Source organism: Bos indicus, chromosome 28 (assembly GCF_029378745.1).
Source record: "Bos indicus isolate NIAB-ARS_2022 breed Sahiwal x Tharparkar chromosome 28, NIAB-ARS_B.indTharparkar_mat_pri_1.0, whole genome shotgun sequence".
NCBI classification, from domain to species: Eukaryota; Metazoa; Chordata; class Mammalia; order Artiodactyla; family Bovidae; genus Bos; species Bos indicus.
This window is the reverse complement of record NC_091787.1, coordinates 10115866-10129564: the sequence shown is the minus strand read 5'-3', so window position 1 is coordinate 10129564 and position 13699 is coordinate 10115866. Positions and strand designations below refer to the sequence as shown.

The 13699-nt window shown below is 39.0% G+C and overlaps 1 protein-coding gene across 1 annotated transcript in view; it reads right to left on the bottom strand.

The window, feature by feature from the left end:
• Positions 1-13699, bottom strand: part of RYR2 (ryanodine receptor 2) — an 832848-nt gene that overhangs the window by 530527 nt on the left and 288622 nt on the right. The window contains exon 3 of the mRNA XM_070781954.1: positions 6322-6426. Coding sequence (XP_070638055.1) covers positions 6322-6426 — 105 coding nt within the window. The remainder of the gene's footprint in view (positions 1-6321; positions 6427-13699) is intronic.

The window sequence follows — 13699 nt, the reverse complement described above, 5'->3', positions numbered from 1 at the left end:
ATTCATATCTGTGCTTCTATGAAACAGAATCCTAAGTTAAACTAGATATTACAAAAATAAACTTGAATGGAGAAGGAATTCATTGAAAATGCTTCTGAATTAAGGCATAATGAAACAAATGGCCCAAAGCATAGGATCATCTACATTATTAAACTTTATTAACTAGAACACACACAAAAATGAGCAAATATTATCACTGACATATATTATAATGTCAAAATCATAAAAAATCATCAGATTTAGTGATTATTAAATGATAGTATATAAGGCATATTTAGCATCCATTTAACAGTGGCTGTTTTTATTGTTTTATTTATTCCTTTTCTCATACCTGTATATGCCTTTGATTGAACTGCTACTAATCCCTGACTGCCTTTTCCCTGGCCTTGGCAGTTTGCTTCTCTGCAACCGTGGCTCTTTCAGGAATCCCTTCCCCCTCCCTCCAGTTTCCCAGCCAGTGATCCTGCCAGTTTGATGATGGCACAGTTAGGTTAAAATATAGTCATTGATACTGTTTGCTTATTTGTGTGTGTGATCTAGTTAATAAGATTTAATAATTTAGATGGTCCTATGCTTTTGGCCATTTGTTTCATTATACCTGAATTAATTCAGAAGCATTTTCAATGAACGTTTTCTCCATTCAATTTTATGTTGTAATGTCTAATTTAATTTAGGTCTCCATTTCACAGAAGCACAGATATAAAGTGAGAAATGACATGGCATAATAGAAAGGGCTTTGGTTTTACAATCTGTGAAATTTACTGATATTTCTTTTTTTTAAATACTATTTTTCACTAAATTTGATGACTGGGGCTTCCCAGATGGCACTAGTAGTAAAGAACCTGCCTGCCAATGCAGGAGATGTAAGAGATGCAGGTTCCATCCCAGGGTGGGAGAAGCGCATGGCAGCCCACTCCAGTATTCTTGCCTGGAGAATCCCATGGACAGAGGAGCCTGGCGGGCTACAGTCCATGGGTTCACACGGAGTCGGACACGACTGAAACGACTCAGCACGCACAGACCTGATGATAAAGACTGACCTTTCTTAAAGCCACAGAGTAAATATGTGGCACAACGTATTCTTAACCAGTTCTCAAATTCTAGAAAACCTAGCTTTTAGCCCAGATATGGATGTGACAGTTGGACTGTGAAGAAGGCTGAGTGCCGAAGAACTGATGCTTTTGAACTGTGGTGTTGGAGGAGACTCTTGAGAGTCCCTTGGACTGCAAGGAGATCCAACCAGTCCATTCTGAAGGAGATCAGCCCTGGGATTTCTTTGGAAGGAATGATGCTGAAGCTGAAACTCCGGTACTTTGGCCACCTCATGCGAAGAGTTGACTCATTGGAAAAGACTCTGATGCTGGGAGGGATTGGGGGCGGGAGGAGAAGGGGAAGACAGAGGATGAGATGGCTGGATGGCATCACTGACTGGATGGACGTGAGTTTGAGTGAACTCCGGGAGTTGGTGATGGACAGGGAGGCCTGGCATGCTGCGATTCATGGGGTTGCAAAGAGTCAGACACGACTGAGCGACTGATCTGATCTGATCTGATATCAACAATATGCAAAATAAATCTGAAGAATGAGAGGAGATAGACAGAAGTAGATACAGAAGCAGACTAGTGATCTAGAGCCACCTAAATCCTAGGGGGCAGGGAACAAAAAATTAACAGAAGCAAGGAAGTGCATATACAGAGGATACAAGAAAATTTGGCCAAAAGGGATGGGCATTGATCCTGCGGTCATTTTCTCCTTGTATTTATTTGTATTGTCTTCACTCTCAGGATTTTAAAGGCCCTGTGAGCAGCTATTCATATAAAGCTAAAAAGCTCTTGGCCTGTTTTCTACTGGTATGCTTTAAATAAGAAAAAAAGCTGAATTATGTTCAATGGAATTACATACTGATCTGGAATTACATATAATTAAACTGATCTGGATCAGTTTAATCATACTTTTTTTAAAAAGCAGATATTTTAGAAAACCTCTTTTAATAAAATATTTCAGAAGGCTTCTTATGCCACTTATACTACTAGTTCTGTCTTCCCTGATGGCTCAGCTAGTCAAGAATCTGCCTACAATGCGGGAGGACCTGAGTTCGATCCCCGAGTTGGGAAGATCACCTGGAGAAGGGGACATCTACCCACTCCAGTATTCTGGCCTGGAGAATTCCACGGACTCTATAAAATCCATGGGGTCACAAAGAGTCGGACACAACTGAGCGACTTTCACTTTCGTTTTGTGTTCTAGTTATTTTACTAATAAGCCACAATAATCAATTCTGTGGAATCAGAGCTTCATTAAATTAAGTAATATTTTTCCTGTTTCATCTTACACATCTGTTTTTGTTATCAATAACCTTCATGATGTGTTTGACACAAATGATGTTGGGGATTTCCCATTAAATTTCCTGCAACTTTATAAAAACCAAGCATTTACTTGGTGGGACCTAAGAATACAAGGCAAATGGTGCTTAACCACAAAAAAGAAAAGGCATGGTTCTAAGTGAAGTTTTTTTTCATTATCATCAAGTGTGTTTGTATTGCTATGTGGATAATAAATAGTATCAGTATTATTAACAGCATTGAATTACATAAGGAAGTTTAGAATTTTTTTTAAAAAAAACAAGGCTGCTTAAAGTTGATCATAAGAGAGTGGGGGAATTAAGTAATACACAAGATTCTTTATGATACACTCTTTAACGTGTAGGGAGAGAAACAATTTCTAGCACTGACATACATACACTGCTACTGCTAAGTCACTTCAGTCATGTCCGACTCTGTGCGACCCCATAGACAGCAGCCCACCAGGCTCCCCCGTCCCTGGGATTCTCCAGGCAAGAACACTGGAGTGGGTTGCCATTTCCTTCTCCAATGCAGGAAAGTGAAAAGTGAAAGTGAAGTCGCTCAGTCGTGTCCGACCCTCAGAGACCCCATGGACTGCAGCCTTCCAGGCTCCTCCATCCATGGGATTTTCCAGGCAAGAGTACTGGAGTGGGGTGCCAACACTACCATGTGTAAAACAGATAGCTGCTGTATAGCACAGGGAGTTCCATGAGACGTAGAGGGGTAGGCTGAGGGTGCGGTGGGCACAGGGAAGTGTGAGGGAGGCTCAAGGAGGGCACATATGTATACCTAGAGCTGATTCATATTGTTGTACAGCAGAAACTCGCACAACACTGGAAAGCAACCACATTCCAATTAAAAAAATAAAGCAGATGCTCAAAAAATTAAAAAATAAACATATCACAAAAAAGAAATGATTTCAAGAAAATTAGCATCTCCTTGCTGACATACTTCATCCAAGACAAAGTGGATCTTTCTTTATAAGCAAATCTACTGCATATAACTTATTGTTAGAAATGACAGTTTGTTTGCCAAAAGTATTTGCTACTGATTCCCATGAGTTTAAAGAAGACACATGAGGGGCTAGTAAAGAGGGTATGGATACCTATGGAGTCCAAAGACTTGACTCCTACAAGTGCCAGCAGCATCCACTGATGACATGTAATCAGATACGATCTTTCGCTGTTTTCACCATTATGATGAAGATGGTTGTTAGGTGGCAAACTAGCTCTCCTAGTGAATAACCTCAGCCCCAAGTCCCTGCTGCTGCTGCTGCTGCTAAGTCGCTTCAGTCGTGTCCGACTCTGTGCAACCCCAGAGACGGCAGCCCACCAGGCTCCCCCGTCCCTGGGATTCTCCAGGCAAGAACACTGGAGTGGGTTGCCATTTCCTTCTCCAATGCATGAAAGTGAAAAGTGAAAGTGAAGTCGCTCAGGTTGTCTACTTGAAAGTTACACAGTCGTGTCCGACTCCTAGCGACCCCATGGTCTGCAGTCTACCAGGCTCCTCCGTCCATGGGATTTTCCAGGCAAGAGTACTGGAGTGGGGTGCCATTGTTCCCTAATTCTGACCAGCCCATGACTCCTCCAGAATACCCCCAAATTGCTCAGACTAACCCCCAAATCTTGCCAGAACCTTGACTCAAGCATTCTGGCTGAGTTCCACTCTGAATAATTGATGCTTGTGCCAAACTAGTTATGAAATATTTTGAATATCACTCTTACATCTCCTGCATTGGCAGGCAGGTTCTTTACCAGTAGCACCATCTGGGTAGCCTGAACATCACTCCCAGGTACAATCAAAACTCTCCTATAGTCTAAGAAAGCATTTTCTTTCCCCCAAATATAATATCTTCTGAGTCACTGGACAGTGGTTCTTCCTAGTGTGAAAGTGAGATTTGGCTCAATGAAATATTTTCCTTTTCTGAAGCTGTTTTTTCTCAATTTTCATTTAAGAATGAATGTCTAATGGTAGCTACACGGGGCTTTATAAATGATTTTCCACATATCACATAAATTATCATGTTATCTCTGACAGAAGCTTTCTAGAGGAGAACAACTCAAAATTAAGCTAAATAAATATATTTGAGGGGCAGAAATTCTAATTAATGAGTATCTTCAATAAGTCAAAAAATAGTATTTTCAACACGTTCTATATACACAGATAATTTGAGAGCTTGCCTAATCCATTCCCCAGATTCTGGGGAGATAAAACCTCTTATCAAGAGTTTAAATTTAGAAAAAGCAGCTTAGCAACCTGAAAATTTTATGGTAATTTAATCATAAGTTGGTATCTACAAAGATAAGTGAAATGACAATACATGCTTTTCTAGATGCTCATGAAAAAGGAAAAGAATTTTCCTTCATAAAGACAGATTGGAATTTCAAAGCAGATATGCCTCAGTGAGTGGAGAAGGCAATGGCACCCCACTCCAGTACTCTTGCCCGGAAAATCCCATGATCGGAGGAGCCTGGTAGGCTGCAGTCCATGGGGTCGCTGAGAGTCGGACACGACTGAGAGGCTTCACTTCCACTTTTCACTATCATGCATTGGAGAAGGAAATGGCAACCCACTCCAGTGTTCTTGCCTGGAGAATCCCAGGGACAGGGGAGCCTGGTAGGCTGCCATCTATGGGGTCACACAGAGTTGGACACGACTGAAGCAACTTAGCAGCAGCAGCAGCATGCCTCAGTGAGGTTTAAAACCCAAGAGGGGTTGGTTATCCAGGTAGAAAGAAAACTAGTTGAATTGAGAAAGGCTTTAATTCAACCCTACTCCAAAAGCACTGCATTAATATAAAGAAAAACAATTTTTTAAACTTCATATAGTTTAATACTGTAATTTCAAACTGTTGTAACCAAAAATGTACTTGAGAAATTAAATATGCATAACATAGTTGGATCTTTTAAAAAATAAGCTGTTACTCTAATATCAAAAAAAATCACTAAAGTATCTCTTCCATATATACATACATGTGATATAGTATTAAAATTTTAAATTAATTTAAAATTAATGCACAAGGCAGTTAAAGTCCTAACCTGTGTGATACTAAAATTTTAAAAACTACAAGGCTAATGAAAATATATCACATCAGAATTTATCATTCATTTTCTGTTAAATGGTTTATTATCATTTTTTAATCTCTCTACTTATCCAAACCACAGCAATGATTAACAACAAAAACAGCAACACATGGACCAATAATCGCAAATAAATATGTTCAGTTCATTCCTGGAAATAGTATAGTTTATTAAAATATATACTGCAGTAATTATAGCAACAAGCAAACACATACATAGGAAACAAAAATTTGACCAACACCCTCCTGCTTAACTCTAAAATTTAATGAATTAGCTAAGAATGGGTCGTAGCCCAGAATCACTCAACATAGAATGGAACATAATTTAAATTACCAAATAAGCTTTCAAAGAAAAATGTCTGCATTTGGCGACAGAATAAAAATCTCAATTTTCAGAAGAAAATGATTAGCTATTTGCAAAATTACAACTGATTAAAGCTGTAACACCATAATTTCGTTACTTCAAATATATGAGTGCCATGAAATTTTACTTGCCATAAAGAAGCTTAGAACATAGTCACGTGGTTAGAGGCATTTGAGAATGAAATAAAGATTAATGACAGCCATGCATAAAGCAATTAATTGAAAGAGTCAAAATAACAGCTCTGAAAATGTAAGAAATGCTCAAAGAAAGAGATTCTGCTTTAACTACTGAAATAAGCATGAGGTTCAAGGACACAGATTACCCTATGGATGGGTTTGTTTTGTTTTGTTTTTTAAGTTATTTAAAACATCACCAGATATCCTGGATAAAGCAGAAAGGCAAACTTAAGAAAATCAGAACTAAACAGCATTGACTTATTTCAGTCAAAAGAACATCTCCAAAACCTGTGAAGAAATCATTTATATAATAGCTGAGTTCTTTAAAATACTGCCAGCCTACATAAATTAAGTACTTGCCCCTTCAGACTTTTCCACAGTGTTAGCCAACATCTCCTGCAGGGCCCGGACAGACAAGGACTGCTCCAGCACGAAGGTGCAGATGGAGAGGTCTGGAGGGACATTCTGTGCGGAAAGAGGGAAAGCCACCATCATCATCACCATCATCATCACCATCACCTTCAGTCATCCAGACCCAAACTTACCTTGTGATACTTCAGCTTCTTTCACAGAAAGAGAGAATACTTGTAAGTTCTCTGACATGAGCTCCCAAATCATCCAAATATACTCTCTACACCACTCACACTTAAACCGTGTTTTAACTAGTGGATAACTACAGCTACCATTTACTGAGTGCCTACTCTAATTAGGCACTGCACTCAAAGCTTTATCAATAACACTCATGGTCATCTACAATAACATTACTGGGTGGATAAGAAACTAGAGAAGTTATGTTACTTTTCCAAGTCACTATTACTAGATTTTTCAAGCTGGGACCAAAAAGCCAGATTTCTCTGACTCTCAAGCATTCATTTCTAATTTATCAAGTAGCTTGTTGATAAAAACTAAAAGGACTTCACTCAGTAGTGAAGTTCAGTTCAGTTCAGTTCAGTCGCTCAGTCGTGTCCAACTCTTCACGACCCCATGAATTGCAGCACACCAGGCCTCCCTGTCCATCACCAACTCCCGGAGTTCACTCAGACTCACGTCCATTGAGTCAGTGATGCCATCCAGCCATCTCATCCTCTGTCGTCCCCTTCTCCTCCTGCCCCCAATCCCTCCCAGCATCAGAGTCTTTTCCAATGAGTCAGCTCTTCGCATTAGGTGGCCAAAGTATTGGAGTTTCAGCTTTAGCATCAGTCCTTCCAACGAGCAAATATAAAAATGAATTGGTATAAAATATTCATTTACATAGGCTTGTTTTTATCCACAATTACCCTGTCTTACTCAAGTTGGATATCATATCTAGCTTCTAACTTTGTATGCAATAGTTTGACTTTTATTTGGTGTGTCTGTATTGCTTTATTTGGTCAATCCTTTTTTTCTATGTCCTTCCATAAACTTCCACTTCAATCAAGTAATAACCCCATAAATTCTGAAAATCCCAAAAAGTAACTACCAAGGAGACAAATGAAACAGGGTGGGAAGTGACTGCCAAGTTAGACAGTACTATCCCAATCAGGAACAAATATGTTATCAACCATGCACACCTTTGTTTTAGAGAAGCAGGATCCAGTAGGCAATGCAGCTGTTCAATTAAGATGTTCAAGCTAGCATTTTCTTAACAGAAGAACATTATAAATACGCTAAACACAAAACACAAGCAAGAATATGTCTTCCTAAAAAGAATATTAGGAGGATAAATTGATAACCTGATTCAGTGCCTCAATATTACAATATTACAATTTAGTGTTGAAGTATTTATTAAATTGAATCACTACCAATAAAAATATCCTTATCAGCAGAGAATGATGCTTTCAGGTTTCAAGGAAAGATTAAGTACTAGGGTTCTAGGAGTTTAAATTATTTTATGGAAAAAGAAACATAATCACTAGGTTTCCTCATACCCCACAAGCCTTCTTGGCACCCATGTTTTGTTTTTGAATAAACTTTTCTGAATTCCTCTACCCTTTATCACATGTTTCTGTGCGCCTCCCTTCCAGCCCAACTTTCTTTCATTTCTCCTCAGACTATCTCGGCTGGTAGTCAAAAGAATCTCTCAAATCTGGGTGCAGCCACTGCTTTTATACTCCACAGTAATTGAAAGAAGTTTTCCTTACTGAGGTATGGGGAAGTCATTCTGGTTTATACAACATTTGTCTTGCACTTTATTTTAACCAGAACAGCTTGTCTTATGGTCTACCAAACAGGCATTGTACATCTGCTTTAACCATTTTTAAAAACTGCATTTACCAGATTGCTTAGATAAGGATAAATGTCCATTTGGAAGACAGAGATAAATGTCCCCACTTCCTACATTCCTAATGCTAGTACTCCTTCAGTGATGAGCTTTGGGGCCCAGACACCAAGGTTCACGCTGATTTGCTACGTTTGAGCTAATCATTCTCTTTAGAAACCTAGAAGGGGTGTATCCCCTGTCATCATATTTGGTGTTCGTCTTTTGTTCTGGGAAGATATAAAACTGTGGTTCAGGCATTCAAAATGGGGCTAGTTGGCCACTGTGGATGTGGTTTTAGACACATTCCTGTATTACGGAGGACCTGAATTTTCTGAACGGTATCAGATTCAGGATGCCACCAGTCATGGTCAAAACAAGATCTATTAGTAGCTGCCAGCTGCACCTTTACAGAGTCATGGTCTCCTCATGTAACTATTCAACCATTTCAGCCCTTAACCAATCCTGGTTTAACATGCATCCTTACCTTCTGCCAATCCAATTATAACTGACAAACTTATGTAACTCTGTGGGTTTTGCCTATATAAGCCTCTCCTACTTTGTAGTCTAGCAGAAGACAGTTCAGATGCTCCTTGAATCTATGGCTTCCAAGCTATAGTCCTCAGTGTGACTCAACTACAACTCTTATCTACTTCTATTATGGACTGTTTACTGATTATTTCCATTGACAGCAGTCAGCTAGACAAGGGCTTTCCAAAAATCCTCAGATGAAAGACTGGAAGCTAGGAAACAGACTCTCTACCACTCTGAAATTCAGGATAAGGTCTTTTAAATTTAATATTCTCAGTTATAACTATATTAATAACAATTTATCACACTAAAACAAATGCTACTGGAAAAAACTGATTGTTTATTCCATTCATATCCACTTAAACTCTGAGAGTTTGGAAGTTACATTTTGACAAATAGCACTGATAGAGAACTATGTTAAGAAATGGTGTGCGGGTGAACTAGTGTCTCAAAAAAAAAAAGTCTTGATTTGCGGTGGTATAAATAAAATACTGTGGTGTAAATACTCCAATGATGGCTGATTTCAAAGTATCAAAGTTTACTAATCAGCTCACACTAAATATGTAATAATCAGCTCTCAGAAATCTGTAAGAGCCATTGCCAACATACCACTGAACTGATTTCAGACACATATTCATGAATTACTTTAGCATCAGTATAATAGTTAAAAGACTGGATTCTATAAACAGACAACCAAAGCTAAAATCTAGGCCTTACTACTTAAGAGCTCTTAACTTTTATAATCTTTACTTTCCTTCCCTGAGAAATGGGATAGTAATTATATCATCCTCATAGAGATGCTGTGAAAAAATAAATGAGATGATCTAAGCAAAGACCTTATCGTAGTGTTAACACCATAACAAGACACAAAATAAGTGAGCTATTGTCATTAGTTTTGCATACTGTCATTTCTCCCCATTTATGGCGTTTATGAAGCACCACTCATTTCTTAAAATTGGTTCTTAAGTGAACTCTACTTTAGAGAAACAGTGTTTGAAAACACAAAGTATTAACTATGCACCTGTTCATAACACCTAAAGTGTTCCGGTATTTTCAAGAAAAGGCACTTTCTGGTCATATTGAAGAGTTTACATATTGGGTATATTTAAATTGTTTCCTGTTTCACTTTAATCAAAATGTTAAAGTATGAATCACTGAAATATCTTACATTTATTTTAAAGAAACTTGAAAACCACATGAATTTGAAATGAAATAATCCTGCCAACCAAATTCATATTTTTAGACTGGCATGCTCATAACAGATAGCGAGAGTTAACAGGAATAAATGAACAGATAATCAGCAAAGGAAGTTCTCTCACACAAACTCTAGGCTTTTCTTGCTTCCGAGCTATCTTTCTCTCCCTCTCTCCCTCTCTCTCCCCCGCCGCCTCCCCGCCGCCCACAACTCCCCACAAAACACACAAGGGTAACAGAAAGGCTGAGCAGTGTAGAAACAAAAAATGTTTACCCCTTACAGGAAAATCTTGAACAATACAAATGAGAGCTTTGCACTGTTATCTGTTTCTTTTGCTCTGAAGAAAAATGGTCTGGTTGTTTTAGGCAAAAGAATCATTACCAAAACTTGTATACTTTTTAAAGTAAACTACTAAAAATATTCCTTCATTTAGATGTATATTTCTTCAAATAACCCTGAATTTTTTAAATCATACTATCAGCCATGAAATTAAAAGACGCTTACTCCTTGGAAGGAAAGTTATGACCAACCTAGATGGCATGTTCAAAAGCAGAGACATTACTTTGCCAACAAAGGTTCGTCTAGTCAAGGCTATGGTTTTTCCAGTGGTCATGTATGGATGTGAGAGTTGGACTGTGAAGAAGGCTGAGCACCGAAGAATGGATGCTTTTGAACTGCGGTGTTGAAGACTCTTGAGAGTCCCTTGGACTGCAAGGAGATCCAACCAGTCCATTCTGAAGGAGATCAGCCCTGGGATTTCTTTGGAAGGACTGATGCTGAAGCTGAAACTCCAGTACTTTGGCCACCTCATGCGAAGAGTTGACTCCTTGGAAAAGACTCTGATGCTGGGAGGGATTGGGGGCAGGAGGAGAAGGGGATGACAGAGGATGAGATGGCTGGATGGCATCACTGACTCGATGGATGTGAGTTTGAGTGAACTCCAGGAGTTGATGATGGACAGGGAGGCCTGGTGTGCTGCGATTCATGGGGTCGCAAAGAGTTGGACACGACTGAGTGAATGAACTGAACTGAACTGAAAGCATTTATATTAAGACCTTTTACCACTTCCCCAAAATGAAGTTGTCAGAGGAAAATAAACGGTCTCATCCATGAATTAAACACCAACGAAATGGCCCCAAATCAAAATGACTCCTAACATTAAGCATAAGAGATAAAGTAAAACAGTCAATATATCTGTACTGGGAACTTCAATTCACAAGCATTTGCAAGTCACCATCTTTTCTTTAGTTTTTTTTTTTTTTTCCCCTCAAGTCTAATTACTGTGAAAATTAATTTTTAGAACTTCAGTTTTAAAGAACTTTACTTGCCCTTTCAATGAGTATGCTCCCAAATCATAAAATAAATCCTTATGCAATATATGCTTTACCTTCTAGGTGCTTCAAAACAGACCGCATGGGAACATGAAAGAGAACTACCACTCAATCTGTACACCTACCTGCCTCTTAAGCATTACACTTATTTGTCATACAAAATTAAACCAGAGAAAAGTATATACTTCAGTCTGTCTTAATGTCGATCTAGGCTGCCCAGAACCCAAAGCAGGCAGACAGTAGGTTCATAATGCTTTTCATATAGAGACAAGATCAATTTAATCAGGATAGGAGTTCTTTGGCAAAAGTAACAAACAAGCAAGCAGCATGGCTGTGTACCTTTTATTCTTTTTAAAACACAAACTGGTCCCCATTCTCCTCCACCTGACAAATACGACATGATCTTACGGGACAAAAACAATTTCCAAGAATAACCACAACAGAGCATCTGGCTTTGTTGGCACTGGAGAGTGAATGTAAAATCAATTCGGTTTTTAACTGATGTATACATCAAACCATCTGGCATCCATGGATATATATCTGCCTAACTCATTTACAAGCCTATTGAAACATGTCACTGCCTTGACTTAACTGTAAGCAATAATTTGGGACTAAATAAGCCACTGTAGGGGGCTTCCCAGGTAGCTCAGCAGGTAAAGAATCTGCCTGCAATGCAGCAGACACAGGAAACACAGGTTCTATCCCTGGGTCAGGAAGATCTCCTGGAGAAGAGAATGGCAACCCACTCTAGTATTCTTGCTTGGAGAACCCCATGGTCAAAGGAACCTGGCAGGATACAGTTCACAGAGTCTCAGAGAGTTGGACATGACCAAAGCAACTGAGCACAGGCCACTACAGACTACCTCTCTTGTTATCACCATGTAAAAATTGCATACTAACAAACCACTCCATTTAAAGATGTTGATTCCTTTGCTTATATTTTCTTCCTTAGTGTGAATATACAGCTCCAGGGATCCATCAATGGAAAACAATAAAATCAAATATAAAAGCATTTTTGGTGAAAATTCAAATACTGATTTTTTTTTTTTAATTATCTCTTTCCAAACCTAATTGTTCATAAACTCCCTCCTACATAGGAATCGGTTGAGGTTTTGGGTGTTTATCTTTCCAAGCCTTTTTCTACACATTTACATAAAAATGCATGTTCACATAGAAGTATATAGATAGGGGACTTTCTCAGTGCCCCATTGTTGAGAATCTGCCTTGCAGTACAGGAGGTACAGGTTCGATTCCTGGTTGGGGATCGAAGATCCCACATGTTGTGGAGCAACTGAGCCAAGACCAAAACTCTGAGACCACATGCTACAACTTAACAGCCCACATGCCCTAACTAGAGTTCATGCACCACAAGAAAGCTCCCTTATAATGCAACAAAGATCCCATATGGTGTAACTTAGAAACTAGTAACTGATGCAGCCAAATAAACAATGTTTTTTAAAAAAATAAAATTCTTAAAGAGATGGGACTATCAGATCACCTTTGTGCTTCCTGTGAAACCCGTATGCAGGTCAAGAAACAACAGTTAGAACCAGACATGGAACAATGGACTGGTTCCAAGTTGGGAAAAGAGTACGTCAAGGCTGTATATTGTACATCAATAAGCATGTACCATGCTTATGTAACTTATATGCAGAGGACATCATGTGAAATGCCAAGCTGGATGAAGCACAGCTGGAATCAAGATTATAGGGAGAAATATCAATAAATTTAGACAGGCAGATGACACCACTCTTATGGCAGAAAGCAGAGAGGAATTAAACAGTCTCATGAAGAAGATGAAAGAGGAGATTGAAAAAAGTTGGCTTAAAATTCAGCATTCAAAAAATGAAGATCATGGCATTTGGTCCCATCACTTCATGGCAAATGGATGGGGAAACAATGCAAACAGTGACACACTTTATTTTATTGGGCTCCAAAATCAATGTGGATGGTGACTGCAGCCATGAAATTAAAAGATGCTTGCTCCCTTTAAGAAAAGCAATGACAAATCTAGAGAGCAAATTAAAAAGTAGAGATATTACTTTGCCAACAGAAGTCTGTCTGGTCACAGCTATGGTTTTTCCCGTAATCATGTATGGATGAGATAGTTGGGCCATAAGGAAGGCTGAGTGCCAAAGAATTGATGCTTTCGAACTGTGGTGCTGTATAAGACTCTTGAGAATTTTCTTGGGCAGCAAGGAGATCAAACCAGTCAATCCTAAAGGAAATCAACCCTGAATATTCATTCGAAGGACTGATGCTGAATTTCCAGTACTTGGGCTACCTGATGTGAAGAGTCAACTCACTAGAAAAGACCTTGATGATGGGAAGACTGAAGGCAGGAGAGGGGGATGAGAAAGGATGAGATGGTTGGATGGCATCACTGACTCAATGGACATGAGTTTGAGCAAACTCCAGGAGAGAAGCCTGGACTGCTGCAGTCCA